Raw genomic sequence first — 25034 nt, 5'->3', positions numbered from 1 at the left:
GGCCGCCCCCAGGCTCAGCCCTCCTGCCACCCCCACCCCGCCCGGAGCTGCCCCGGACTCGCCGGGGCGCGGGCGGCCGGCACGTCTCGGCGCGCGCAGGCGGCGGGCCACGGACACGGTGCGCTCCGGGAGTGGTGGCCGCGGCTCCGGGCTCGGCGCCCCGCGCGCGCTTGGGCGATGGCTTCTCCGCCGCCGCGATGGCTGCTCCTTCGCCGCCGCCGCCTCCTGTTCCTTCTCCCCGGATTCCTGCTGCCGCTTTGCGGCGCCTTCAACCTAGACGTGGACAGTCCTGCCGAGTACTCCGGCCCCGAGGGAAGTTACTTCGGCTTCGCTGTGGATTTCTTCGCGCCCAGCGCGTCTTCGTAAGTGGCCGCACTTGGAAGCGGGGCTCGGCCTCCCCCGTCCCGGCACCCCCCCCCACTGCGTTTCCCCAGAGGGAGACATCTCAGGGAGCGATCCCGGCATCTGTCTGTCTGCCCGTCCTCCCCCACCCCGACCCCATGGGGTGGGTGGTTTAGGTTTTGGGTGGATGAAGTATTTGGGGAGACGAACCCCGCGGCACCCACCACCCAGCTCCCTCCTCTTCTCCCCGGAGAGGGAGAGCGTTGAAGCCGACCTGTGCTTAAAACTCCGGGAAAGCGAGGAATCAACAAAGGCTGGCGCGGCCGGACTCCGCGCCGCCGCCAGTGTCCGCGACGTGGTCTGTTTCACCTCCAGACTTCCCCCCCGGACCAGTTCGTCGTCCCTTGAGTTGTTTTCTGCCTCAGACTTAAACACCCGTCCTTTTCGGTCTCCCTAAACAAGCCCTCCCCCAGCTCTTTCCGCCTTTCTGGCTAATTCTGTTTCTTCTCATTTACTCCGTTTCCAGGCATTTTGATGACTAAAGTGACCATACTGTCATAGTTGTCTTATCTCTGCCACTGTCAGACCTTTGCACATTTGACGGTGAACAGAGCGGTATTGAATGTGTCAACTGTTCTTTTTATAGTGATTCACTATTTAGGTCATTGTTCGGAAAGAACAAGAATGTTTGCTGAGTGTTCACTCGCTGCAGGTCATTTCAATACTGCAGTATTGAAGAATGCAGTTATGTTTTCAAATTGTCAGCGTTTCGCGTGCAAAGACCGTCAGGTTTTGTAATAGAGTGATTGTCGTTATTGGAGTAAAAGTTGTCTCTGGCTTTACCGAACGTTGACATCATTCTCACCACCCCACCCCCATATTAGCGTTAGAAATACCTATTTAATAAGCATTCAGTGGATGTCTTCTGATGTTTAAATTTTACTTTCAAGAGGGAGACCTGTCCTTGGTGTTCTTTCTAAGTTCTTAGAAATTGTAACAATGTATCTTTGTTTCTAAATTTTTTTTTTCAAGTACAGTTTTTAGGGAGGAGAGGGATGATGATTTTGATGTTTAGTACTTAGAACCATTTTTCTAATTCATACATGCCTAATTTGAGGATGATCTGAATACTTTTCCATGACTGTTACAACATTCAGCAGGATTTATTCTTATTGTCTTTCTAGATATTGCTGAATGTCATTCATTTTGGTAACAACCATTGCCGTTGCAGCAGTAAATAGGTTGGAAGCAGTTAATGGAAACTAGACATTGTTTTTATGTAGTGAACTCAGTTTTGTTTATTGTTTCCAGCTAAAGTGCTTTCTAAGAGACCTGAGCACAAATTTTCCAACATGATAAAAATAATCAACTTTACATTTACTGCCTCCTCATTTGATTGAATCATTTTGTCAACCCTGTCTGTTATTTAAATTTTTTTTATTTCCAGGTATTTTTAAGTGTATGCCTTTATGGTACGGAAGATTTGAGTTTCTCCCAAGGGTGCTCTTTTAGATTTAATATGTACAGAAATTCTAAGATTTTGAGAATATAGTCTTTTGTCAAGAGTTTAGTACTTACATTTGCAAGTAGCGCTGATATACTTCAGAGTTGATAGAGTGTTTTGCAAATGTTGCTTTTAATTCTGTAGCAACCCTCTGAGTTTAGTATAAAGATGCGTGACAAGATGATAAACTTACTATAGAAAATGCAGTAATGTTGAACTGGTGGCATGAGATATTTGCTATTTTGAATTATAAGACTGGATGGTCTTTGACTAGTCATTGTAGTCATTGGATATACTGTGACCTCACAGGTTTGCATGACCTTCTACATGGGCCTTCAAGGGTAAGGTAAAATTGAACTTGGTTTGGTTTCATATAATATTTTGAAATCTTCATCAGTGACTTTGTTACTGATAGACTAGTGAGTTCCAGGTATAGCCTAACTTAAAAAGTAGAAATCAACTTTGAGATTTTTTTTTTAACAAAATATATATATAAACAAAGGTTTCTACTTCTTGAGCTTTTCAGATTTAACACAGATTAATGCAAAAATATGCTAATTTTATAACAAGACACTTTTGAATTTAACGAGTTGGAATCTAAGGTACATGGGATGCCATTTATAATATTACCAGCTGCATTTATTTTTGTAATTTATTTGGTGTGATCATCAACTGCTAAAGGAAAAAAAAATCCATACAATAAAAAAAAAAGTGTTTGCTAATTAAAGATTCCTTTCTTCTGAAGGGAGAATACCTGGATTAATGAGGAAGCAAAGTAATTAAAGTCTCCTCTGCATCCTGTTTCTATAGGTGTCTAAATACTTTTGGCAAGTTGTAAAATTGCTTTATGTCAATTTTCCCTGTTATATAAAATTGTTGTTGAATTATTTCCTGAAAACTAATGAATTAATGTTTATTGCTAAGAAAGAAAAATAAAGCACCATCAAAAATATTAAGGTGTCTCTTTAAGAAAATCCCTCTAGAAATAAGTCTTAGGTATGAAGTAAAAAGTCACAAAAATAGTGATTTAAAAATTATGAAAAATAAAAAAATTAGCATTCCATATTTTTGTTTTCCTGTGTGCATTAATTTATGGTGGCCATATTGCCAAACTTATATAAAATACCAAGATCATATACAGGCCAAGAAGAAAAGTCATGTTTTTCTTGTGGAGAATTATTGGACAAATTAAAAATTACACCCTAAGTTTAATTATGATAATATCTTACATTTAACTATCATAACAATATTTTATAATTTATAAAGCACTTTTACTTATGATATCTCATTTCACTCTATAGCACAGACCACTGTGGGAAATCTTGAAGCAGATAAACTCATTCTCACAGACGACGAAAGTAAGGCGAGAAGAGTTTGCGAGAAGAGTTTGCAGTCGTTAGTTGTTTGAGTGGGTTCGTGTGGGGAAGGGGGCAAGATGGGATTAAAAGACAGATGGTATGAGTTTCAAATTCCGTTTCGTTTTTATATTCAAATTTTAAATTTTAAGAAGAAAATAATTGAGCAATTTTCTTATTTATTCCTCAACTATAAGTTATATATAGTTCTTATTTTACATATATATTTATTTGTAAGTAATGCTACAATATAATAAGGAACACTGGATTAGAATTCTTGCCTTTCCCCCTAATAAACTGTAATGGAGACTTATTTACAGTTACTTCGAGTTCCTTTACCCCAGAGACGAAAATGTGGGTGAGTGTGTCCTGGTCACAGGAGGTCACTGTGGAATAGTCAGTGGTTCTGAATCCTAACTTCCTGTTTGGAACACCTGGTGAGCTTTTAAAATAAAACTGCTATCCTGGCTGCATCTTAGATCTAAAAGTAGAGCTCCGACTTCATATTCCAATAGCCCGTGGATCATTTCTTCTTGTCTAACTTAATCTTCCTCAATCTGCCTAAAAATGAACTCTTTTTTTTACCAAGAGATGTCAGTTGCACCTCTGTTTCTATTAATGGTGCCATCATTTTCTCTGTCATGCTGGGAGTAATTTCATATTCCTCCCTCTCATTTTCTATTTTTCTTTGTCATTATAACTGCACTCCCCTAATATTAGTCAGTGATTAGTCACCAGGCAGAAGGCCCTAGAAGTTCTTCCTTGTTAATGTTTCTTGCTTCCATCGCTGCTTTCCACTTCTATGACTGCCTTTTTGCAGCCCCGTCATCGCAAATGTGGTCTGTGGCCCTCATAGCCTCATCCTTTTGCCCATCGTTTGGCTCTAAAACCTGCAAAACATCTCACATGTTTCTAATAGTTTTATCTTTGTGAAACATCTTTCTTTTTGACATTCAATATTATATTAATTTCATGTGTAGAGCATAGTGGTTAGACATTTATATAACTTAAGAAGTGATCCCCCTGACTAGTACCTACCTGGCACTATATATAGTTATTACCATATTATTGACTGTATTCCCTATACTTTACATCCCTATGACTATTTTGTAACTACTAATTTGTACTTCTTAGCACCTTCACCTTTTTCACCCTGTCCCCCAACCCCTCTCTAATTTTTCACCCCAATATATCTGGCATCCATCTGACACCCTAAACAGTTATTACAATATTATTGACTATATTCCTTATGCTATACCCTACATCCCCATGACTACTTTGTAATAACCAATTTGTACTTCTTAATCCCTTCTCCTTTTTCACTCACCCCCAACCCTCCTCCTGTCTAGCAACCGTGGCAACCATCAAAATGTTCTCTGTACCTGAGTTTGTTTCTGTTTTGCTTGTTTGTTCATTTTGTTCTTTAGATTCCACATATAAGCAAAATCATATTATATTTGTCTTTCACTGTGTGACATACTTCACTTAGCAAATTACCCTCTGGGTCCATCCATGCCACCTCAGATGGCGAGAACCCATTAACTTCCATGGCCAAGCAATATTCTATTGTGTATATGTACCACCATCTCTTTATCCATTCTTCCATCGATGAACACCCAGGCTGCTTCCACATCTTGGCCATTGTAAACAGTGCTGAAATGAACATATGGATACACACATCCCCTCGAAGTAGCATTTTGGGTTTCTTCGGATAAATACCTAGAAGTAGAATTACTGGCTCCTTCTTTGTCTCTTGTTATATAGCCTTTGTTTTAAAGCCTATTTTGTCTGGTATAGTATTGCTACGCCAGCTTCTTTTAAATTTTCATTTTCATGAAATATCTTTTTCCCATCCCTTTACTTTCAGTTTGTGTGTGTCTTTTGATCTGAAGTGAGTCTCTTGTAGGCAGCATATGTAAGGGTCTTGTTTTCTTTTTTTTTGGTTTGTTTTTTGGTTTTTGCCACAAAGACACAGCAGGTTTTATTTGTAAAATCACCTCCACATAAAAATTCTATACAGATATCATAAGAGAATATGTAAGAGCTATATTGCCACTTGGCTTAAAAAGAACACTTTTAAAAAACGTATGAAGCATTTGGCGCTATCCCAACCCATCTAGAAGTTATTCTAGATGGCTTCTCAGGAGGTGGCATAGAAAAATTCCAAAATCTATAGCAACTTGTTTAAAAACTAAATTTAAGAATGCCATAGCAACAGACTTACCAAGATGGCCACAGAAGAACCTAGAACATAGCCACATTTGTACTCTCATAGACTAAAGAATGAGGTATTTTAAGTAGAAGTGACTTGACGGGATGGCCTCACCGAGGGATCTTGGAAGTAAGGAACCCAAGGCAATCCAAACAGGCAAGTGTTGGTTAAATTCCAGGAAAGAACGAGAACCGGCAGAGGGAAGATCATTTCTGAACTTGGTAAAGCTGCTGTTGGTAGCGCTTGGCGTGGTATCTAAAAAAGGATGAACTGGAAACAATACATATTAAGGGAATTTTTCCAGTGACTCCTTTGTGCATTATGCTATAGTAGAGTGGAATAAAAAAATCACTCCATAGGAGAAAACCTCCTTCTGAACCCCACACTCGGCGACGAGATACTTAAACTCATATCCCTTCTCTGTTACTTTGGTTGCAGGACAGCCAACTCCCAGAGACACTCCCATCAGAATGCAAGAAGTGATCATGACCAAGTAGAGTCAGTTCAACCACAGCCCAGCACATAGAAGAGATACACTGACTGTTGTTTAGAAAAAGCCAGAATCATGCACATAAGTAAAGATGATAACCCCACAAAACCCTTCATGATGTCAGCTCTTGACCAATGACCCTTGGAAAACGTAGGAAATTCAAGGATCTTGTTTTCTGATTCATTCAGTCACCCTATGCTTTTGATTGGAGCATTTAATCTATTTACATTTAAAGTAATTATTGATTGATATATAGTTATTGTCATTTTATTCATATTTTTATCTTTTTTATTTTTTTTTTTGTCACCTTAAAGAAGCCCCTCTAAGATTCCTTGTAATACAGGTTTCGTGGTGATGAACTCCTTTAGCTTTTTCTTCTCTGGGAAGCTGTTTATCTGTTCTTCAATTGTAAATGATAGCTTTGCTGGGTAGAATAATCTTGGTTGTAGGTCCTTGCCTTTCATCACGGAATTATTTCCTGCTCATCTCTTCTGGCCTGCAAAGTTTCTGTTGAGAAATCAGCTGATAGTCTTATGGGAGCTCCCTTATAGGTAACTAACTGCTTTTTTCTTGCTGCATTATGATTCTTTCTTTGTGTTTAGCCTTTGGCATATTAATTATGATGTGTCTTGGTGTGAGCCTCTTTGGATTCATCTTGTTTGGGACTCTCTGCATTTCCTGGGTTTGTGTATTTATTTTCTTCACCAGGTTAGGGAAGTTTGTTGTCATTATTTCTTCAAATAAGTTTTTAATTCCTTGCTGTCTCTCTTCTCTTTTTGGTACCCCTATGATATGAATATTGGTACACTTGATGTTGTCCCAGAAGCCCCTTAAACTCTCCTCATTTTTTTTTAGATTCTTTTTTCTCTTTGCTGTTCTCTTTGGGTGTTTTCTGCTACCTTATTTTATAAATCACTGATTCAGTCTTCTGCTTCATCCGTTCTACTGTTGATCCCCTCTAATGCATTCTTCATTTCAGTTGTTCTTTATTTCTGACTGGTTCTTTTTGTTTTCTATCTTTTTTTTATGTTTCCTATCTCTTTGTTGAAGTTGTCCCTGAGATCACTGAGCATCTTTATAACCAGTGTTTTCAACTCAGTCTGGTAGATTGCTTGTCTCCATTTTGTTTGGCTCTTTTTGTGGAGCTTTGTTTTGGTCTTTCATTTGGGACATGTTTCTTTGTCTTGCCATTTTGTCTGCCTCCTTGTATTTGTTTCTATGTATTAGGTAGGGCTGCTATGCCTCCTGGTCTTTGTATAGTGGGCTTATATAGTAGGTGTGCTGTGGGGTTCACCATCTTTCCAGCCACCTGACTGGGCGCTACTGGTGTGTCCTTTGTGTGAGTTTTGTGTGCCCTGTTGTAGTTGAGTCGTGGTTGCTATTTGCACATAAATGGGAGGGATTGATATTGGCCTGATTGGTTGTGAGGACTGGCTGTGGTTACAGTGGAAGAGCTGTTGTGCAAGGGCTGAACCTGCAGAGCGGGATTTGCTTTATCAGGACTCTGGTGCCTGCCCAGTATGTCCTTTGGGTATGTCATCCCGGGAGGTGGCAAGGTGATGCTCTGGTTGCGTCTCAAGCTGGCCACTGGGCATGTCAGTCCTGGGACCTCCTTGGAAGGCCCCACTGTACCTGTGCTCTACCCGAACCCATGTGGCATGAGCCACAAAGCAATCCGCAGATGGCTGCCACCCATGCTGGGCTTGGAGGTTCCTTGAGAAGTGAATCTGTGAACTGGGGCCGGCTGTTGCTAATGCCAGGCTTGGGGTGTGGGACACACCGAAGCCAGGTATTGCTTGTTTGTGTTTTAGGAACCTTTGAGAAATGTTAAGAAAGCCTGCACCATGAGCCAAGCCAAGCTGTTTATATGGAAAAGGCACCGCAAGCAGCTTAGTTGTGCCTGAATGTTGCGTGTGGTTGGGTCCCCCGGAATCCCTCTGGGCAGGACATACAAACAGTGTTAGCCAGGTCAGTGGAGACTCAGATATGGCTGCTGCCTCCTGGTTCATGCCAGGAGGGGGAGGGCTCAAGAAAGAAATAATGGTTTCCGCCAGCTCCTCCATCCAGGAGAAAGCTTCTTCTCCAGCCCTTGTCCTGAAGCCAGACAACTCAGTTCCTCCCCTTATGTCCCTGATGTCTTTTGAGCTGCTGCCCCAGCGCTGAAGCTCAGAGAAAGGGAGTCCATCAGTGAGGAAGTCTTTGCACAGACCCTCCAAGAGGAGAGGAAAACCTGGGAGTGCAGCCACCCTCGTCTCACTCAGCCACAATCTCTGCTGGTTTTCACAGCCAGAAGTTATGGGGACTTCTTTCCCCGGTACTGGAGAACCTAATATGGGGCTGGGACGCCTCGCTCCTCAGGGGGGAAACTCCACAGCTGAGATCTCCGTCCCGATTTTCAGTGGTCACGTGGTGTTGTGGGACCAGTTGTTCCCCGTCTCTGCCCCTCCTGACCAGTCTTGAGGTGGCTTCTCCTGTATGTCCTTAGTTGTACAGCTTCAGTTCAGCTAGACTTCGGGTGATTCTCAATGATGGTTGTTCTGTGGTGTAGTTGTAATTTTGATGTGGTTGTGAGAGAAGGTTAGCACAGCGCTTACCTACTCTGCTGTCTTGACCGCTCTGAAACATCCTTTTGATCCTGGGATTCTGCTGCTAACATTTCCTCCACAGTGCTTCTGTGGCTAGAGAGATGGCCCAAACTGCTAAATCTGGATAAAGCCCCTTTCAGCCTGTCCCAGTCTTGTAAAAGTTCATGTCCTATTTCTGTCCGCATCATTGTCACTATCTTCACAACTCTTTACGAAATGATGCCAGCTTATTTTTATGAACTTTAGTGTTGCTCTCTCTATATTGATTCTTTTTTCTTGTCATAAATAATATACATGCATAGACTATAGCCATATTATTTAGAAAGCAAATTCTATGTAGATTACTCCTGATTAAGGCCCAAGATTTATAGGCCATTATAAAAGAGAAAGGAAAAGTGTATAGTTGCTGCGACTGTTTTACATCATAAAAATGTTGACGCTAGCATTTTTTTTTTAAATGAAAAACAAGTCTGAGACTGGAATTACAGCTCTGAAATAACATTCAGCGCCAAAATTTTACACACATTTCTTTCTATAGACGTATATGATAATTTTTCAGAAGTTCTGTTTGGTGAAGGCTCATTGGTCAACTCAGAGTCAGCCAAATATATTAAACATGCTTTATCTTGGAGAGAGAAGTCAGTACTGAAAGCAGCCAAATAACTTAGTTCATTTGGAGGGTTTAAAAAATGTACTTGTCATTGTTTGGCTGGTTGCCTCTCCTTGGTAGTCAAGGTCACATTCCCTGAAGTAACTGCCCTTAAAGTACACTTTGGATAGGAAGGGTTTTCGAAGGCCATCCTCTTGGTTGGTTTCCCTGATCTTGTCTGTCTCTCCTTCCCTCCCTTCCCCTCCATTATTCTGACCCCCTCCTTCTCCCTCACTTCCCCCTCCCTCCTTCCTTTCTCTGTCTTCTACTTCTACCCCCTGCCCCCCCCCCACACAAACACACACACAAACCAAGCACACACTTTGCCTTTTATCTTTTAGAATTTCCTGGCATGATATTAACAGACAGCTCATGTATACACACCTTAATTTTGAAGTCATTTAATGGAAATGTCTTAAGCCATTTAAAATGAATGGTGAGGATGGGGAGCCTGATATTGTTCTTGGGCAAACATTTTGGAGTCTGTCAGGAGAAAGTTGTAGGCATAAGAAACTTAAGTTGCTCAGCGTCATAGATTTTCTGTGCTAACCAGTGAAATCTCTGTCAGCCTCAACTAACCCTGTGTGTCTTCCCCAACTTTTCACCATTGTCAGGAAATGCTGCAAGCCAACTATTTCCTACCCTTCTTTTTTTCTCCTTGAGATCTTGCATTTGAATTAATTAATAGCCCTTTGAGAAAACTAAGGAAAGAAAAAACCCCTTTAAAAACAGATTTTAACCTTTATATTTTCTACTTTATTAGGGAGTATTTTATTAACTGTTGATTGTAGTTCCAGTGCCATCATCTTGTATTTCTGTGATATTTTCAGATTTTCTGAGTTTCCCTTTGTCTGTTTATATGGAAAAGCTACCCATACTGTTTCATATTCAGAAAATTTATTTTTTAGTAATTACAATGGACACTGTTACCTCTATTCCTTCATAGAAGAGGAAGCTCAGGGATTTAAAATGACTTTCTCAATTGACTTATATAATGATCGTAACATTGAGTCCGAAACTGTGTTAGACAATGCTACTTGTATTAAAAACATTTTTTCTGGTCTGTCACTTCTCTTAACCTAATTAAGCTGTGGTAGACATTCATTAGACATTCTTAGTTTAACTTCAAGTAACAATTATTTCATTTTCTTTATAAAGTGTTTCAGGCTTTTGTTGTTTTTGTGGCAAACAAACAAACAAAAAGACATAAAATTCACCCTCCCAACACATTAACAGGCTTTTCTCTTTTAAACACTTTCTGTAATTCTCTTAAAAGTAACTTCAATAACACGTTGTCATTTTAGACAAAGAACTTTGTTCCTCAGCTTCCGTTCCCGCATTAACCTAGCATTTAGGGCCTGACAGTGCTCACACATTCCTATTATATTATTCTACCATTTCTGTAGTATTCCACCAGTGTGCAAGACTGCACAGGAAGGCATGCTTAGGAAAACTTGATGAACATCCATATTATACATCTAATTACCATCATTTCATGCCTATAATGTGCAAATCATCTGTGAAAAGCAGCAGCCTTGTTCTTGGTCTTATCCAAGGAACTCAAGCTATGTGCTGCCAAAAAGAGGCCGTTCGCATTCAGAGCTCAGCCCCCTAACAACTTCCTAGCCCTCTCTGTCTCATATTGCCAAGGATAGAAAGGATCTGAAACCCAAAATAAAGAAAATTATTTTACAGATAATTTAAATAATTGGATGTTTAATAGGAGATGATTCCTGCATTCTAGGGGGTTGGGAATAATGGAAATGGCTTATTTATATATGGCTATTTTAAGTTTTAAACCTATAGCTATCAAATTCACTTGCTACTTAGCTGTCAGTTTTAAAAAAAACTTTTCTTGAGTGATTATTAGGTGGCAGGTACAAAGATGAATTACAGTTCCCTACATTCAAGGAAGTCATTTATTGTAAAGTGGGAAGAATAGCTTTGACAAAAAGTTATAAAAGGTTGTGTAGCATGTTATAGGATGTCAGTCCAGAAGTGAATTTTGCTTGTAGGCTTTTAGGCAAATTCTGAGAACCAGCTCCCTTGTCCTGACCTGGAACCTGACCATTACTCACATCACTAAAATCAGATGCAGACCAGTGCTTGTATTAAGCTTATTAAGACAATTTCAGGAATGTCCCTCCTTTTTAGGTGTAGACCCTGAGAAGTACACTTGTCTTGAAATGTTCTTTTTCCCCATTATGCACTCAAACATCAGTTAATTCAAATGAAGAGGGGAAATTTTGTGGTCATTTTTTTTACCCATGGAAATGAAAAATTTCACACACACACACACACACACACACACATACACACATACACACACACACACACACACACAATTAAGCTGTTAACCAGCTCTGCTGTAGAGAAAGAGGGTGTGATGACAGTGAACTACTCTGTTATTCACAGGGGTGAGGGCTGTCTTATTCGTAGCCTAAGTTTTTTTCTTATAAAAGGTTCTTGTTGAATGAAAACTAAGTTGATGTCTTACCCAGAGTCATTTGGCTGTGATGAGAGATTGCCAGCATTGGTGTTAGTTACTGATGCCAAATATGACTGCATAAAGCTTTATGAAATAGGGTGTGGTTTGATTGGGAGTTTTGTCTGTATTTTGAGTATGGAGTTTTCAGATTTGTGTCAGAACAGGATTCCTGTAACGCAGCAATTCCTGCAACCAGCTCTTGAACAGTCTAAACGTAATTTGGCAGATACCACCCATGTGAAATGAAATTGAAATTGACAAAATAAAAGTTAAAATGAATGCATTCCATATTTAAGACCGTTGAACATAAGAATGTCCAAGCCTGTAGAGAATTTTTATGTTTATTTGAGCCAAACAGAGGATACGCCTAGAAGCAAGATCTAAACAGACTAGGTAAAATGCTTACTGGAATGGCAGTTTGCAGTTTTTTTATGCATTTTGAATTAAGGAGAGAACATAAGGAAGATTACATGAAGGTGGGAGAAAGCAAGGCTGAGATTGGATTACAGGATAGTTAAAAAGATTATGTGATCTCTTGAGGGTGCTTTCACATCTGTGGGGTCTGAAAAGAGGCATTTCAAAGGTGTATTAACCTAGATACACAAAAACAATGGACAGGTTTTGCTTAAGGCAAAGATAAGCCTTATATTAAAGAAATTATATACTCAGAGTTTGACTACCCACCATGACCTGCCCAGTTAGGAATTTATAATCAAATCGCCCTGTGAGGTTTTTTTTTGGTAACTGGACTTGTCAAATCATTATAGAGGCCCATTTTCAGCCAAAATAGTGAAGAACTAAAGAAAACATCTCTTTTACTTAAAATTTTGAATCCTGATTGTTTTATCTTCCTTGAATTTTACCCTGATAAGAAATTGAATAGTGATCCTATTTGACTAGGGATTGATTTAGATTAATTTTGTGAAAATAAATTTGTTAGTCACTATTTAAAAAAAAAAATGAAGTACAAAATGAAATAACAAGATAAGTTTCCCAAATGGAAAAAATGATATTTAGAACTATCAATCATACTTTAGAATAATTTTTTTTCATTCAGCATTCAGGATAAAGAAAGTATATATAACACCCCCCCAAATCAAAACAAAACTTCCCTTACTCTAGCCGGTGTACATTTTTTTAGTAGCTGTAATGTGATATAATTGACATATCATCTGTACATATTTAAATTTGTCCAGCGTAACTTTTTAAATGACATGTAACCCTGAAGTTGCCTTATAATATGTTATTAGGATGAATAAACTATATTGAATAATGTATGTAAGAGAGCACCCAATGAATAACAAAGATTGTGCCCTCAGTAATAAGAATTTCTGGCCAATATCAAGAAAATGATTGCTCTTCCTAAATTGTAAGATATTGTTTATGCTTGCTGCCATTTAAAGTCTTATCTTTTGTTTTGTATTTTAGCAGGATGTTTCTTCTGGTGGGAGCACCCAAAGCAAACACTACCCAGCCTGGGATTGTGGAAGGAGGACAAGTCCTCAAGTGTGATTGGTCTTCCCAGCGTGGGTGCCAGCCAATTGAATTTGATGCAACAGGTAAATGTTGATACAGCGGTCCCTTTTCTTAATTTATGTCATTTGATTTTTTTTAATATCATTTAATTTTTGAAAGCACTTGCTTTAGCTTAAATGTAAACGTTTAATACAATAGCATATACTCATATAATTAGCACTTCAGATCTCCTGAGAAAGTTATATAAAGACAAATGATTTATTATATCATTTTTTCCCTGCAGTTTTGTTGCATATGAAAGTCTTAAAAATACATTGCATTTTCATTACTTTGGATGTCTTCAACTTTAAACTGATGGTATCAATATGCAGAAATCTGGGGAAAATCTAGCGACATGTTTTTGCACCTCGTCTGAGAAGAGGGAGCTCATAGATACAACAGGGTCTTTTGTCCTTTCTCTGGTGGCAAAACTGAAGCATGACTCATTGGCACTGTAGAACATCAACTCTCTAATATATCTAAGCCCGGGATTGTGCTACCAAAAGCAGTTGAGGAATCTTTTGTATTCTAGTAGATTTGATTGACTTAAAAAAAAAATGTTATCCAAAATGTATTGGGAATTTTATGTGGTATGGTTCTGATAACATTAAAATTTTATCTATAGGGACAAATTTCAGTGTCAGGATTATGCTAGTAAAGAGAAAAATTACATAAGGAAAATGAGAAATAAGAAATAACTTTCTGTATTTTGCTGTGTATCATGTGCCTCCATGTATAATGCTCACTCATGGTTTTGGCCCAAACTTTCAGGGAAAAAAAAAATCTTTCGTTTTAATTTTTTAATTCAAATTTTTATTTGTTTTCTTTAGGTGCTTGTTTTTTGTATTATAAAGGAATTTTAGCATTTTTTTTAACATATTATGGTACAAGAAATGTTATGTACCCGTAAAAAATTTATGATATTTGCGCATCATAAAAGGCCAAGAATTCTTCATTGTTGCAAGTTCGTCGTAAGTTCTACAAAACCGATTATCGTATTCCAGAGTATTATTTTGCATATGGATATCATTATTGATTCCTAGAGTTATACTTTTAACTCATAAGCACAATAAAAGAATTAAAAACATTTATATAAATACGGAATTAGTACTACCTATGTATAATGTGCATGCTTTTTTTCCCCTCACAAATTTGGGCCAAAAAAGTGCGCATTATACATAGCAAAATATGGTAAATTTTACATTTGCATCAGTGATATAAAATATATATAATCCTGTACACATCTCTATTGGTGTATATATATGTGAAAGCTTAGAAAATCTTCAAAGAAATAGTGTGACCTTTTTCTGGTATAATAGTTTTACAGTTTTTTTGTTTTTTGGGTTTTGTTTTTAATGATTCTGGTTTGCTGGCTTTGATAGCATATTTTAAGATAAGCCTGAAGAAAATTAATCTATTTTTCCATATTTTTACTTCCTACTAATTCTAAAATCTATTCATTCTGGAAATTATAATGTCAGTGAAACAGGAATCATGACTGGACTATTCCATTTGACATCGTGACCAGTTGCCAAAATGAGTGTCAGTCAACTCTTAATAGGAATCAGGTCACATGTTTGTTTTTTTTCCATTTGAGACCATCTACATTAAACCCTGTCGTTTTTTCCATATATGGCTGATATTTGGAAAACCCCAAGAGCTGTAAATAGACTCATATTTACCACAAATTAAAAAAAATAACCTGTGATACAGAGTATTATGGGTCAGAGCATTTATATCTTCTAACAAAATATGAATGCTAATAAGATGAAACCATAACCCAGTTTTGATAGGTTCAATTGTTCAGATATGTTTCTGTATTCAACACCATAGGTTTTTGTGCCGTGCAAGATAATTTATTACTGGTCTCTTTTGAAATTTGGCTTTATATAATATTTTGTTTATCAAAAAGGTAATATGTGCACTTGGTAGAAAATTTTTCAAAAAATCCAAAAAGGTATAAAACAAAAAATAGGACTTTCTCACATTAGCCTTTGCAGAGGCAATCACTCTAAACAATTCCTTTGAATTTCTAGAATTTTGTTACTTCTACCAAAAAAAAAAAAAAAAGGCAACTCACAAATAGGAATATACTAAATATACTGTTAGGCACCTGACTCCCCCCATCCCTACCCCATATCTAACAATATAAATCTCTTGTAGATCTTTCCATATAGACAAATTTACCTCATTGTTTACATATCACTGATAGGATAGTATTCTATTGTATATGTAGCCCAATTTATTTTACTCATATTTCCTATTGATGGACACTTAAGTTGTTTCCAGTCTATGTGTTACTATAAACACTGCTGTGAAAGGCTTTTGCACAGGTATTTGTGCAAATGTGTGAGTATGTCTGTAGGATAAAGTCCTAGCAGGAGATTTTTACATCAACGATTTGTATATTTAAAGTTTTGATAGATACTGCAAATTATTCTTCACAAAGGTTTACACTTCTGTAATTGTTTTCTGATGTCTGTGCCAATAACATTTATCACCATATTTTTTACCTTTGTCAGTTTTATATTGTTATAGTATTATTGTATTGTTTTATTAATATGCATCCCTTTAATTAACAGTAAGACTAAGTATCTTTGTATTTGCCATAGTATTCCTTTCCCTGTGAACTTCTTTTAACATATTTGTACTTTTGCCCTATTGATTTATGAATTTAAAAAATGGATCTCAGTTGACAGCACTCCATCCTTTTGGTTGTTTAGGCCAAAATCTAGGGTCATGCTTGACTTTAAATCTGTCGGCAAGTCAAAATCTAACTGCTTCTTGTCATTCCGCTGCTAGCATCCTGGTCCAAGCCACCATTGTCTCTCACCTGGACTGTTGCCCTAGAATCCTGAATTAGTAAGGGTACTGCCAGGAAAGAGATGGAACACTTAAACTGGGATAGTTTGAGGAGCTTTTAGTAAAAGGACTATTTACAAAGGATTGTGTAGGGTCTCGCAGATCGGAATCCGCAAAAGAGGACTAGGTGGACAGAGCCATGTGACAGGAGCTGTGGCTTTTGTCAGAGGGCAGGAGCCAGCAAAGGGACCGGAAGGGAGGCGCATGGGATTTAAACCCTGACCTCACTTTCCTTCCTCCTTCTGATCCTCTGTACCTGCTCCCCACTGGCTGAATCCACTTGGGGGACCCACAGGCACAGCAGCCCCTGAGTTCATACTGGTCAGTTTCCTAGGCAAAGAGCAGGGTGCAGAACAGCGGAGAGGAGCCTTAAGGGGCAGTTGAAGAGAGCTGGCTCACTTCGCTGTTGTTTCAGCCTCTGCCCTGGATACCCCCTGATTGTTTGCTCTTTATGGCAGCCAGAGTGATCCTTTTAAAATATTCAAATCTTAGCATTCCTGTTCAGATGACCCTAATACCCTCCCATTCGTCTCAGAGAGGCCGAGAGGACTTGGAGTATTCCAGCCCGCTATTTGTCTTTACCTCCATCCTTCACTCCGTCCTTCACTCCCTCCCAGCCTCACTGGGTCTCTGCAATGGCTTGTAAACAGAAGGCACATTCCCACCTCAGCTTTGCCTGGACTGATGCTCTGCCTGCATCATTGTTGCCCCAGATGTACATTAGGTCCCACCTCCACCCCCCACCTTTGAAATTACTCAAAAGTCATCTTAGTAATGCTGTGACCATCTGATTTAAAACCACAGCTCCCTCTTTCCCACTTTGTGCCTCCAGCCTCTTCTCTGTTTTGTTTTTTACTGTAGTACTCAACGTTGCTGTATGTTATTTGTTTTTAATTAATGTCTCTTAGATAGGATATATGTTCTGTGAGGATAGTTTTTCATCTGTTTTGTTGACTTATGAAACCCCTGGGCCTAGAACAACAACCCGAGCCTGGCACAAGTGGTGCCCAATAAATTGAATAGATGAATGAATGAATGAATGAATGAATGAATGAATGATAGATTTTTCTATAGTGAAGAAATAAAGTCCTTTAGTTATACATGTACATATATGTATTTTTGTTCTGTTCTCTTGTGTCTTTGCTTATGATATTTTGTAATTATTTTGCATAACTTCTGAGACTTCTCTTACGAAAACAATGTACAAGTTAAGACTCCATTTTTGACATTAGAATTTTTATCCAAATTGTGTTTGAATATAAAAAAAGAGGACAATACCGATTGCAATATTCTAGTCTCGAGAACGTATTATCCAAAACTAGCACCATTAGATTGTGTCCTGACTTTATTATGGAAGAAATGCTTAAAACTTAGAGCATCCACCTGAACAGAGGTGTGAACCTCTGTTCCTAGGAATCCTCACCCCATCTCAGCCCAAACACACAAGGCCTCTGCACCTCAGCTGTCTTTTGCCTTTTCCATTATCTCAAGAGAGAGAGTGGCTTTTCTCTCTTTCTTTCCCTTATCTCAGTCTTGAGATACATCTTTCTCAAGAGAGACTGTAGCTGAATGGATAAGTGTGGTTTCTGGAGGTAAACTGCCTGTGGCTCAAACCCTGGCCCTGCCATTCACCAGCAGTTTACCTGTCACAGGTTACTACCATCAGGTTACTGCCATCCCTGATGCAGTGTCCTCATCAGACCTGCTTATTGGTGTGCCGTAAACCAAATGAGCTGATAATCAGTTAAGACATGGGAAGTGCTTAGTACAGGGACAGGCACATTACAATCGCTCCATAAATATAAGCTGTTTGGTATTGTTATGATTTACTCCCTTCTTGGGGACACTGCCTGTTCCTTCATGTATCTCTGTGTTCCTATTATACATTTGCCCTTTTCCCTTTTTTTTTTTAATTTTCAAACATGCTTCAGTTTTTTCTACCTGAAAAACTAATCAAAACAGCTTTCTCTTGAACACGTCTTCTCTTAGTCATTTTCTTTTCTCCTTTTCTTCCCATCCAGGATATTGCATGCTGTGCTTCTCTCCATTACCTCCCACGTTTATGTGTTTCAGTCTGGCAGCCCACCTAACCCCAACCCGGCAGTGGTCCTCACTGAAATCTCTGGTGGCCACCTACTTCCATGGACAGTTCTGACCCCTTATTTTATTTAATCTCTCTCTCACAGTTCACCGCATTGTCCATTCCTTCCTTATTTGAAGTCTCTGCTCTTTGTGGGAAGCTGTCGTTGTCCCCTTATTTCTGCTGACCTTTTTGATACTCTTGTCGACTTTGCCCTTTGACGCTTTTGTCTTCACTCACTCCATAGTTGCTCTACATTATGGTATCATGAAAAGGAAATAGGCCTTAGAGTCAGGCAGACTTGGGTTCAAATCTAGGCTCTGTCATTTTTTTCCAATGTGTTCTTAGGAAAGTTACCTACCTTTCCACATTCTATCCTACATTTCTGGAGTGAACATGAAGAGTTTAAATTAGTCGATCTCTTTATTGTGTTTCTGAGTCCAGAAGAGACTTTAATGTTTAAAAGGTTCCATCCTTTATTTTTTATTTGAGAAGTAAAATTTTAGGCTTTGAAACCAGGGTCCATCCTGTGCCCACCAGATCTTGTTTCTTCATATCTGAGCTAGCATCTGATGAGGCAGAGAGAGGACCTCTGGACAGCTGTGCGTACTGCTGCACAGGATGTTCATATCGGGCTCTTACCCAGGAGGTATGTCTGGTTCTGCCCTACATCCTCTTAAGTAGACAGGTGCTACGTGTGTGTGGCCTTGCATAGTTTTGTGAGTCTGAAAGTTTAGTTGGGCCCCGAGAAGTCCCCCTGATTGTTCTTGGATCAACATTGGAAGGTAAGAAGTACCTTCAGCTCATTTGTTTCTTGGGCTGTTTCTCCTTAGGAAAAAAAAAACAAAATAGCGACTTTATCCATTCCTATTTAAAAACAAAAATAAAAACCCCTCGGTTGGCTCCAGAATCACAATAAAAATGTTTACAGTGCGGTGCTTTTAAATGCTTGTGAAATATTATGAATAGTCCTTTCCCGTTTCCCTCCTCTTCCTTTGTGGTCAGGTTCTACTCTACAGACAGCTGTAGTGCGCTGTGTGCAGCTCTTTTTCTCTATTAAGCTGCTGTCATTTATGTTGGTTTTCTTTTTTACTTTTCTGCTTATCTATGATACGTTTGTTTCCCTGACTAGATTGTAAGCTCTCCAAAACAGAGAACATATTTATTTCTGCTCACCATTGTGTGCTAGTGTATGGAGAAATGCCTAGCATATGGTAGGTTGTGTATGTGTGTGTATTACATGCAGGTGTTGGGTTCTTAATGAAAAGCAATAAAAATAGACTCTGGCCAAATTTAGCTGGACAGGAATTTACTGGAAATGTATTTGGTAATTCGTCAGTTTTCTGCAAAATGGGCAGGAACCAAGAGAAGCTGAAAGAGAGAGGAGCCATCAGTGCTGGGTTTTACTGCTGCTGGAATTGCTGTTGCTGACTGTGGGACATCACGGGAATTTTCTTCCCCATCCCTGCCTCGCTGCATCACTTGCTAGAGAGACTCAAAGCTTTTATGGTAGAATCTGCCCGGCTGAGTCAAAGTCTTACGCCTTTCCAAGTCAGGGAAAGCCTCTTATCTCATACAACTAAGGAAATAGATTATAAGCTTGTATAGGGAACTAAAACTGAAGAGTCCTTCCAAAGAAAAAACTGAATAGGAATAATAGGACATCTTCTTTTTCTTTTTGGTTGAAACACCAGGTAATAGAAAGAAAACATCCTTTATGAATACAATGTGTATCTATTACTGATTAATAATTCATGGACTAGTTTTACTGTTGGTGTTTACTAAAGATGCACCTGGTTATTAGACAGTGTATAATTTATTTAAAGGACTTTTCATTGTGACTTGTCACGTGGATTAAGACATATAGCTACTGTTAAGGAAGAAAGTTTGGATTTTGGTTTTTAGGTAGCATAATACTTAGTTTCTTAGCTCTTAAAGAGGAAAGATAATTACTTTTAGTGTGCTTTCCTACCTGTCCCAGGATATGATTTTAGGTAGTGGGAGAGAAAGGAAGATTTGAAAAATATGTTTGGAAAACCAACCTAAATTTATTTCGCTTTAATTCTGAGCAAGAGAGACAAATAGATTTATACCAAAATAAAGAAGGTATAATGGAAAGTATCTAACTTTGCCTGGGGCTTTTGAGGAAAGCGTCCCAGATCAGTTGTTGACATTTGAGCTTGCTAATGAAAAATCAGATGGAGTATATCAAATGTGGAAGAGGTGTTCAGGTAGAGGAAATAGTTTTTTACACAGATTACTAAAAGATGCTTATGAATGAAAATCAAGTAATTCCATGTGACCCACATGTATGTGTTTCTATGTAAGTATAGCAGGTCCTTGAATAATGTCATTTCACTCAATGTCATTTCATTTTAACACTGATGAGATGCTGTAGGAACTTAATTCTTATTTATATCAATTAGCCTGTAGTAAAATTGGTTTCGTTATATGTCATTTCACTTAGTCACAGAACCTATTGACGTTAAGTGAGGACTTAGTGTATAAGGTTTACGTGTGTAGGTGAGGGCGTTGATGTGTTGAGAGGATGGTAAGAAATGAAGCTGGAAGTAAGCTGAGGAAGGGTCCAAATGAATTTTTTTTTTAAGATCTTTTTTTTTTAATTGGGGAATTGGGGGAGGGGAACAGACAAGTTACTGTCCTTTTGTTCTTCAGTCTCGTTGTGGAGGATGTTGCTTCACTGGCCCATGTTAGTATTATCATTGTGCTCTTCCCCGGGTGAGGCAGATCGGTCGCCGGCCTCTGGACGGCCACTCACGGCGGCTCTGGGCAGCTCACACCGGCTGCCGGTCGCTCATGCTGGCTGCTGGCCACTCACAGTAGCTTATGGCAGCCCACTGCAGCAGGGGCTGCAGCCTACACTGTCGCCAGCGACTCACGGCAGCCCAGCTCCAGGTTGAGCTGTTGTTCACCATCTTAGCTGTAGAGGGCAGTGTCACTGGCCCTCATGTGGGATCCGAACCGGGGCCCTGCTGCTCAGAGCTGGCGTCCCAAGCCAACTCTTAACCAACGCGCCACTTGGTGGCCCCTAAATGAATTTTTAAAAGATACTCTGAACTAGTAGTCTCGCCAAATAAATTCATCATAAAGCCTAACACACACAGAGCATTATATTCAAAATAAAAGGATCTAGAGCCCAGGGAGTAGGTGTTGCGTCTTTGGTTCCTTACCATGCTAAGTGGATCTGACATGAACATTACAGAGAAAATAACACTTTCAGGTTATAGTCTATTAATTTCCCAGTCATTATTTTTGGTAGAATTATATAAATTATAATACTGTCATCTGGATAGCTTCAAAATATTGTAGACATGTCTTTTAAACAATTAAGAGGAAATGTAGGGCTATGTGATGAAAAGTTTAATTTGGTAGAAAATTCCGTCCAACATGGCAAGCTTACTTGCTGCTTTGACTTTTTTTTTTTTTAAATTGTATTTATATACATTAGTGAGCCTGCAGGAACAAAAGGAAACCTTATTCTAAAGATTGTTGTTTTGGTGAAAAAGGAGAAGGGAAAAAATAAGATAAAATTTGTTATCTCTTGGATTTGTGAAATTTAGCTCTGGAACATACTCTCTGTTAATTTTCTTCCAAGCTATTGACTTGTCTTCTTCATTTTTTTTTCCTGCTAGTTTTATTGATATAATATGTAAACAGGGCGACACCTAGGATGTAAAATGGAAAGCCTGCTGTCTTATTTTACATTCATATATAGTGACTAAAATGTTACAATTTGCATTGATATAGTAGTTGCCCTCTTGGATTTTTAAACCCTTTCATCTAGAGACTTCACCCAATTTGTAGGTTTAACCAAGGTCTGTATAATGGCTGAAAACTGATGTATCCCTAAATTGACAGAATCATATGACTTTTGAAGAGTTGTGGAATTAGTGAAGATGAAAAGGTCATTTTGAAATATAATTTGTTTGTTTTATACTAAGATGATTGGCATATAGGAAATACACCAAGTTTATCTGAATGTGGATGTGGAAAAGTAGGACTTAAACAAAAATTAACGTATTATGTAGTTCAAGGATTAATGATCTAAGTATTTTAGGAAATAAAAATATTCCAAACTGTATTATGTTGGGATGCAAAATAATATTGACAATAGTCATGTAGTAGGCAAGGGGAGATCTGTTATTTGAACTTTGACTTCATGCCTGAATTAGTTTCTTACTGCTGTTGTAACAAGTTACTGTAAACTTGGTGGCTTAAAAACAACACAAATGTATATATCTTCAGTTCTGTCCCAAATGGGTCTCACTGAGCGAAAATCATGGTGTCTGCAGTGCTGCATTCCTTCTGAGGGCTCTGGGAAGAATCTGCTTTTATGCCTTTTCCAGCTTCTAAAGGCCACTCACATCCCGTGGCTTGTGGCCCCTTCATCTATCTTAAAACTCAGCAATGGCTAGCCCAGTCTTTCTTGGGCTACACCCATCATCAGACAGTGCTAACTCTTTTGCCTCCCTGCTGTGATTACATTGTACCCACCAAGATAATCTAGAGTATTCTCCATTTCAAGGTCCTTAATTTAGTCACACCTGCAAAGTCCCTTTTGTCATGTAAGGTCACCCATTCACATGTCAGGTTCTGGGGATTAGGACTTGGACATCTTTAGGTGGCAGGCGGGTTGGGAGGGGCATTGGTTTGTTACCACAGTGCCCTTTTATGTATTTTGTTATTTGATATTAGTTATACTGCCAGCCACTTTAGGGTAAGAACTGTGCTTATGTAAGCAGTCCTTATTCTGCTCTTACTCTTTTTGCTTTGGCTCTGTGGTTATGAGGAATGTAAATTAGACTTAGAAGATGTAGGCTCAGATTCAGGCCCTGACACTCTCTAAATGTGACCTTGGGCAAATGACTTTTAAGTTTGCCAGCTCAGTTTTTCCCCTTTGTCACATAAGCATAATATCTCCCTCTCAGTTGTTATGTGGATCAAATGAGATAATGTCTGTGAAGGTACTTGGTAAAAACAGTGAAGCTGTGTACAAATGGAGACAGGATTGTGGTTATCACACCCATACTACAGCTGTGGGGAAGTGAATAATTACAGAAAAGGAAATAAATAAAGATAATTGTGGATATTCTTAAATGGATGCTATCTTGGTTTGCATTGTAACCTGTTATGGAAACACTTGGGAAAATCCTGTTGCAACATGTTTTCCTTTTCTGGGAAGCACATGTTACTAACAAACTGACCATTGCCCAGTTTTCTCAACACTGAGTCTTTCTGAGAAGATCGACTGATGATCTGCACCAAGGCAGGAGAACGGGCAGCACCTGCCCTCAGCAAAGTCTCTTTGTTTAGAAATACAGGCTTACCTGCATGATTGTTAAACATGCCCTCTCAAAAAAGGAGAAGCTCCTATGTTTATATTCCAAATTCAGTGAATGATTGTCACTTCTCACTGGTAATATCTGTCTTAGAGAAGGTAAGAAGTCATGCTACTCCCCTGCCTACCCCAGAGAGCTTTCTGGAACACTCCCCGCGTGTTCCCAGAAGGGTTTGGCTGTAGGCTGTGGGCAGACCCTAGCCAGGCCTGTTCTTTCGTCAAGAAAAACGCTATGGGATGTTTTCTGGATATTACAACGCTTTGTGTTCAATAGAAAATACAAAGCGTTTAAGCTGCTCTCTAGCGTCTGTGCCATATAATTTCCAACTCACTGCAACTCAAACAATCAGGCAGACTCAAAATCAGCCTCTCAAGTTTGACTTTGTCCTGTTGGTGAATTTTCGGTCTTTCCTGGTTGTTTCTAGCTATCTCTACAGTTGCCACAGTCCTGCAAATTAGAAAGTTAAAAACCCAGAGGAAAAATCTCCCATTCCTTGTTAATATTAATAGAAAATAAATTTATACTGTATTAGGGAATTATTTGTTTGTTTTTTCTTTTTTAATGAAACTGTTTTCCAGATATAATCTGTCATCCCCTTGTTCAGAACGATACAGTTAGAGAGCTGGTAGTCAACCTAGAAGCCAGTTAATTCAATTTAGTACTCGTTGACTAACACTCTTGCAGTGAGTTGGTGTTTTAACACATTAAATATTTTACCAAAACTAAATTCATGTGGTACTTTAAAGGCCATCTCCTTCCCTGGCCCCTTTGACCTGATCATACCCATTATTTGAAGACTTAACATTGACTTGGCTTTTTAAAAAAAGCCTTCAGTAAAGAGTTTTTGTTTTAAAATGTCAGATGCTTTCAGGATCATTTTCTTCTCATCACTAGGAGGAAACAAACCAGCATTGATAAAGCAGTGGGTGTTTTCAAAGGGCCTGTATTCTTTGTGTTGGCTGCAGCAGAACCATCAGACTGCGCGTGGAAGGCGAGGGAGATTTTGATTCTCTGTTCCCTGTGGTAGAGAGAACTCCATAAATAAATACCATGCCAGGGTAACAAGCTTCGTCATGTTTTCTGCTGGCTCTGCTTTTCTGACTCTTCTGGTTTGCTTTTGGAAAACAAGTATATCTAATTTTATGTAAAAGATGTTTCTGGACAGCTCTGTGTCAATTAATACCAATTTCTCATGTTTGTAGATTATGATTTTAGAGCCTGTTTTTATATTCACAAATGATTCATTTTTCAGTAGCCTGGGACGCCAAACAATTTAGACTTAGAGACCTTTATCTCTTGTCCTTGTAAGTCAATACCATTATGTTTCTAGAAACATTTAAAGACACTTAGAAGTTTATAAAGTAAATCGTCCTTTCATTAATACTAACATCTAACTACTACTTATTGTCTATCACAGTTGCTTAAGTAAAGAAACTATTTTCTTATTAAATCAAAGAAATTAACCTCCGGGCCGGCCGAGTGGCACATTGGTTAAGAGTTGGCTTGGGACGCCAGAGGGCCCCGGTTCGGATCCCACATATGAGGGCCAGTGACACTGCCCTCTACAGCTAAGATGCTGAACAACAGCTCCA

The 25034-nt window shown here is 38.9% G+C and overlaps 1 protein-coding gene across 2 annotated transcripts in view; it reads left to right on the top strand.

The window, feature by feature from the left end:
* Positions 1-26: 26 nt before the first annotated feature.
* ITGAV (integrin subunit alpha V) overlaps positions 27-25034 on the top strand; it is an 81072-nt gene continuing 56064 nt past the window's right edge. Inside the window, exons 1-2 of one of the 2 annotated variants that reach the window (XM_019626135.1) lie at positions 27-362; positions 13057-13184. In XM_019626135.1, coding sequence (XP_019481680.1) covers positions 178-362; positions 13057-13184 — 313 coding nt within the window. In that variant the 5' untranslated portion in view covers positions 27-177. Of the gene's footprint in view, positions 363-13053; positions 13185-25034 lie in introns of both variants that reach the window. The other variant, XM_019626134.1, reaches the window with a different exon arrangement.

The sequence above is a fragment of the Hipposideros armiger genome, unplaced genomic scaffold (assembly GCF_001890085.2).
Source record: "Hipposideros armiger isolate ML-2016 unplaced genomic scaffold, ASM189008v1 scaffold_660, whole genome shotgun sequence".
Lineage (NCBI taxonomy): Eukaryota > Metazoa > Chordata > Mammalia > Chiroptera > Hipposideridae > Hipposideros > Hipposideros armiger.
Note: the sequence above shows the minus strand (reverse complement) of the source record. Positions and strands in the feature narration are given on the sequence as shown.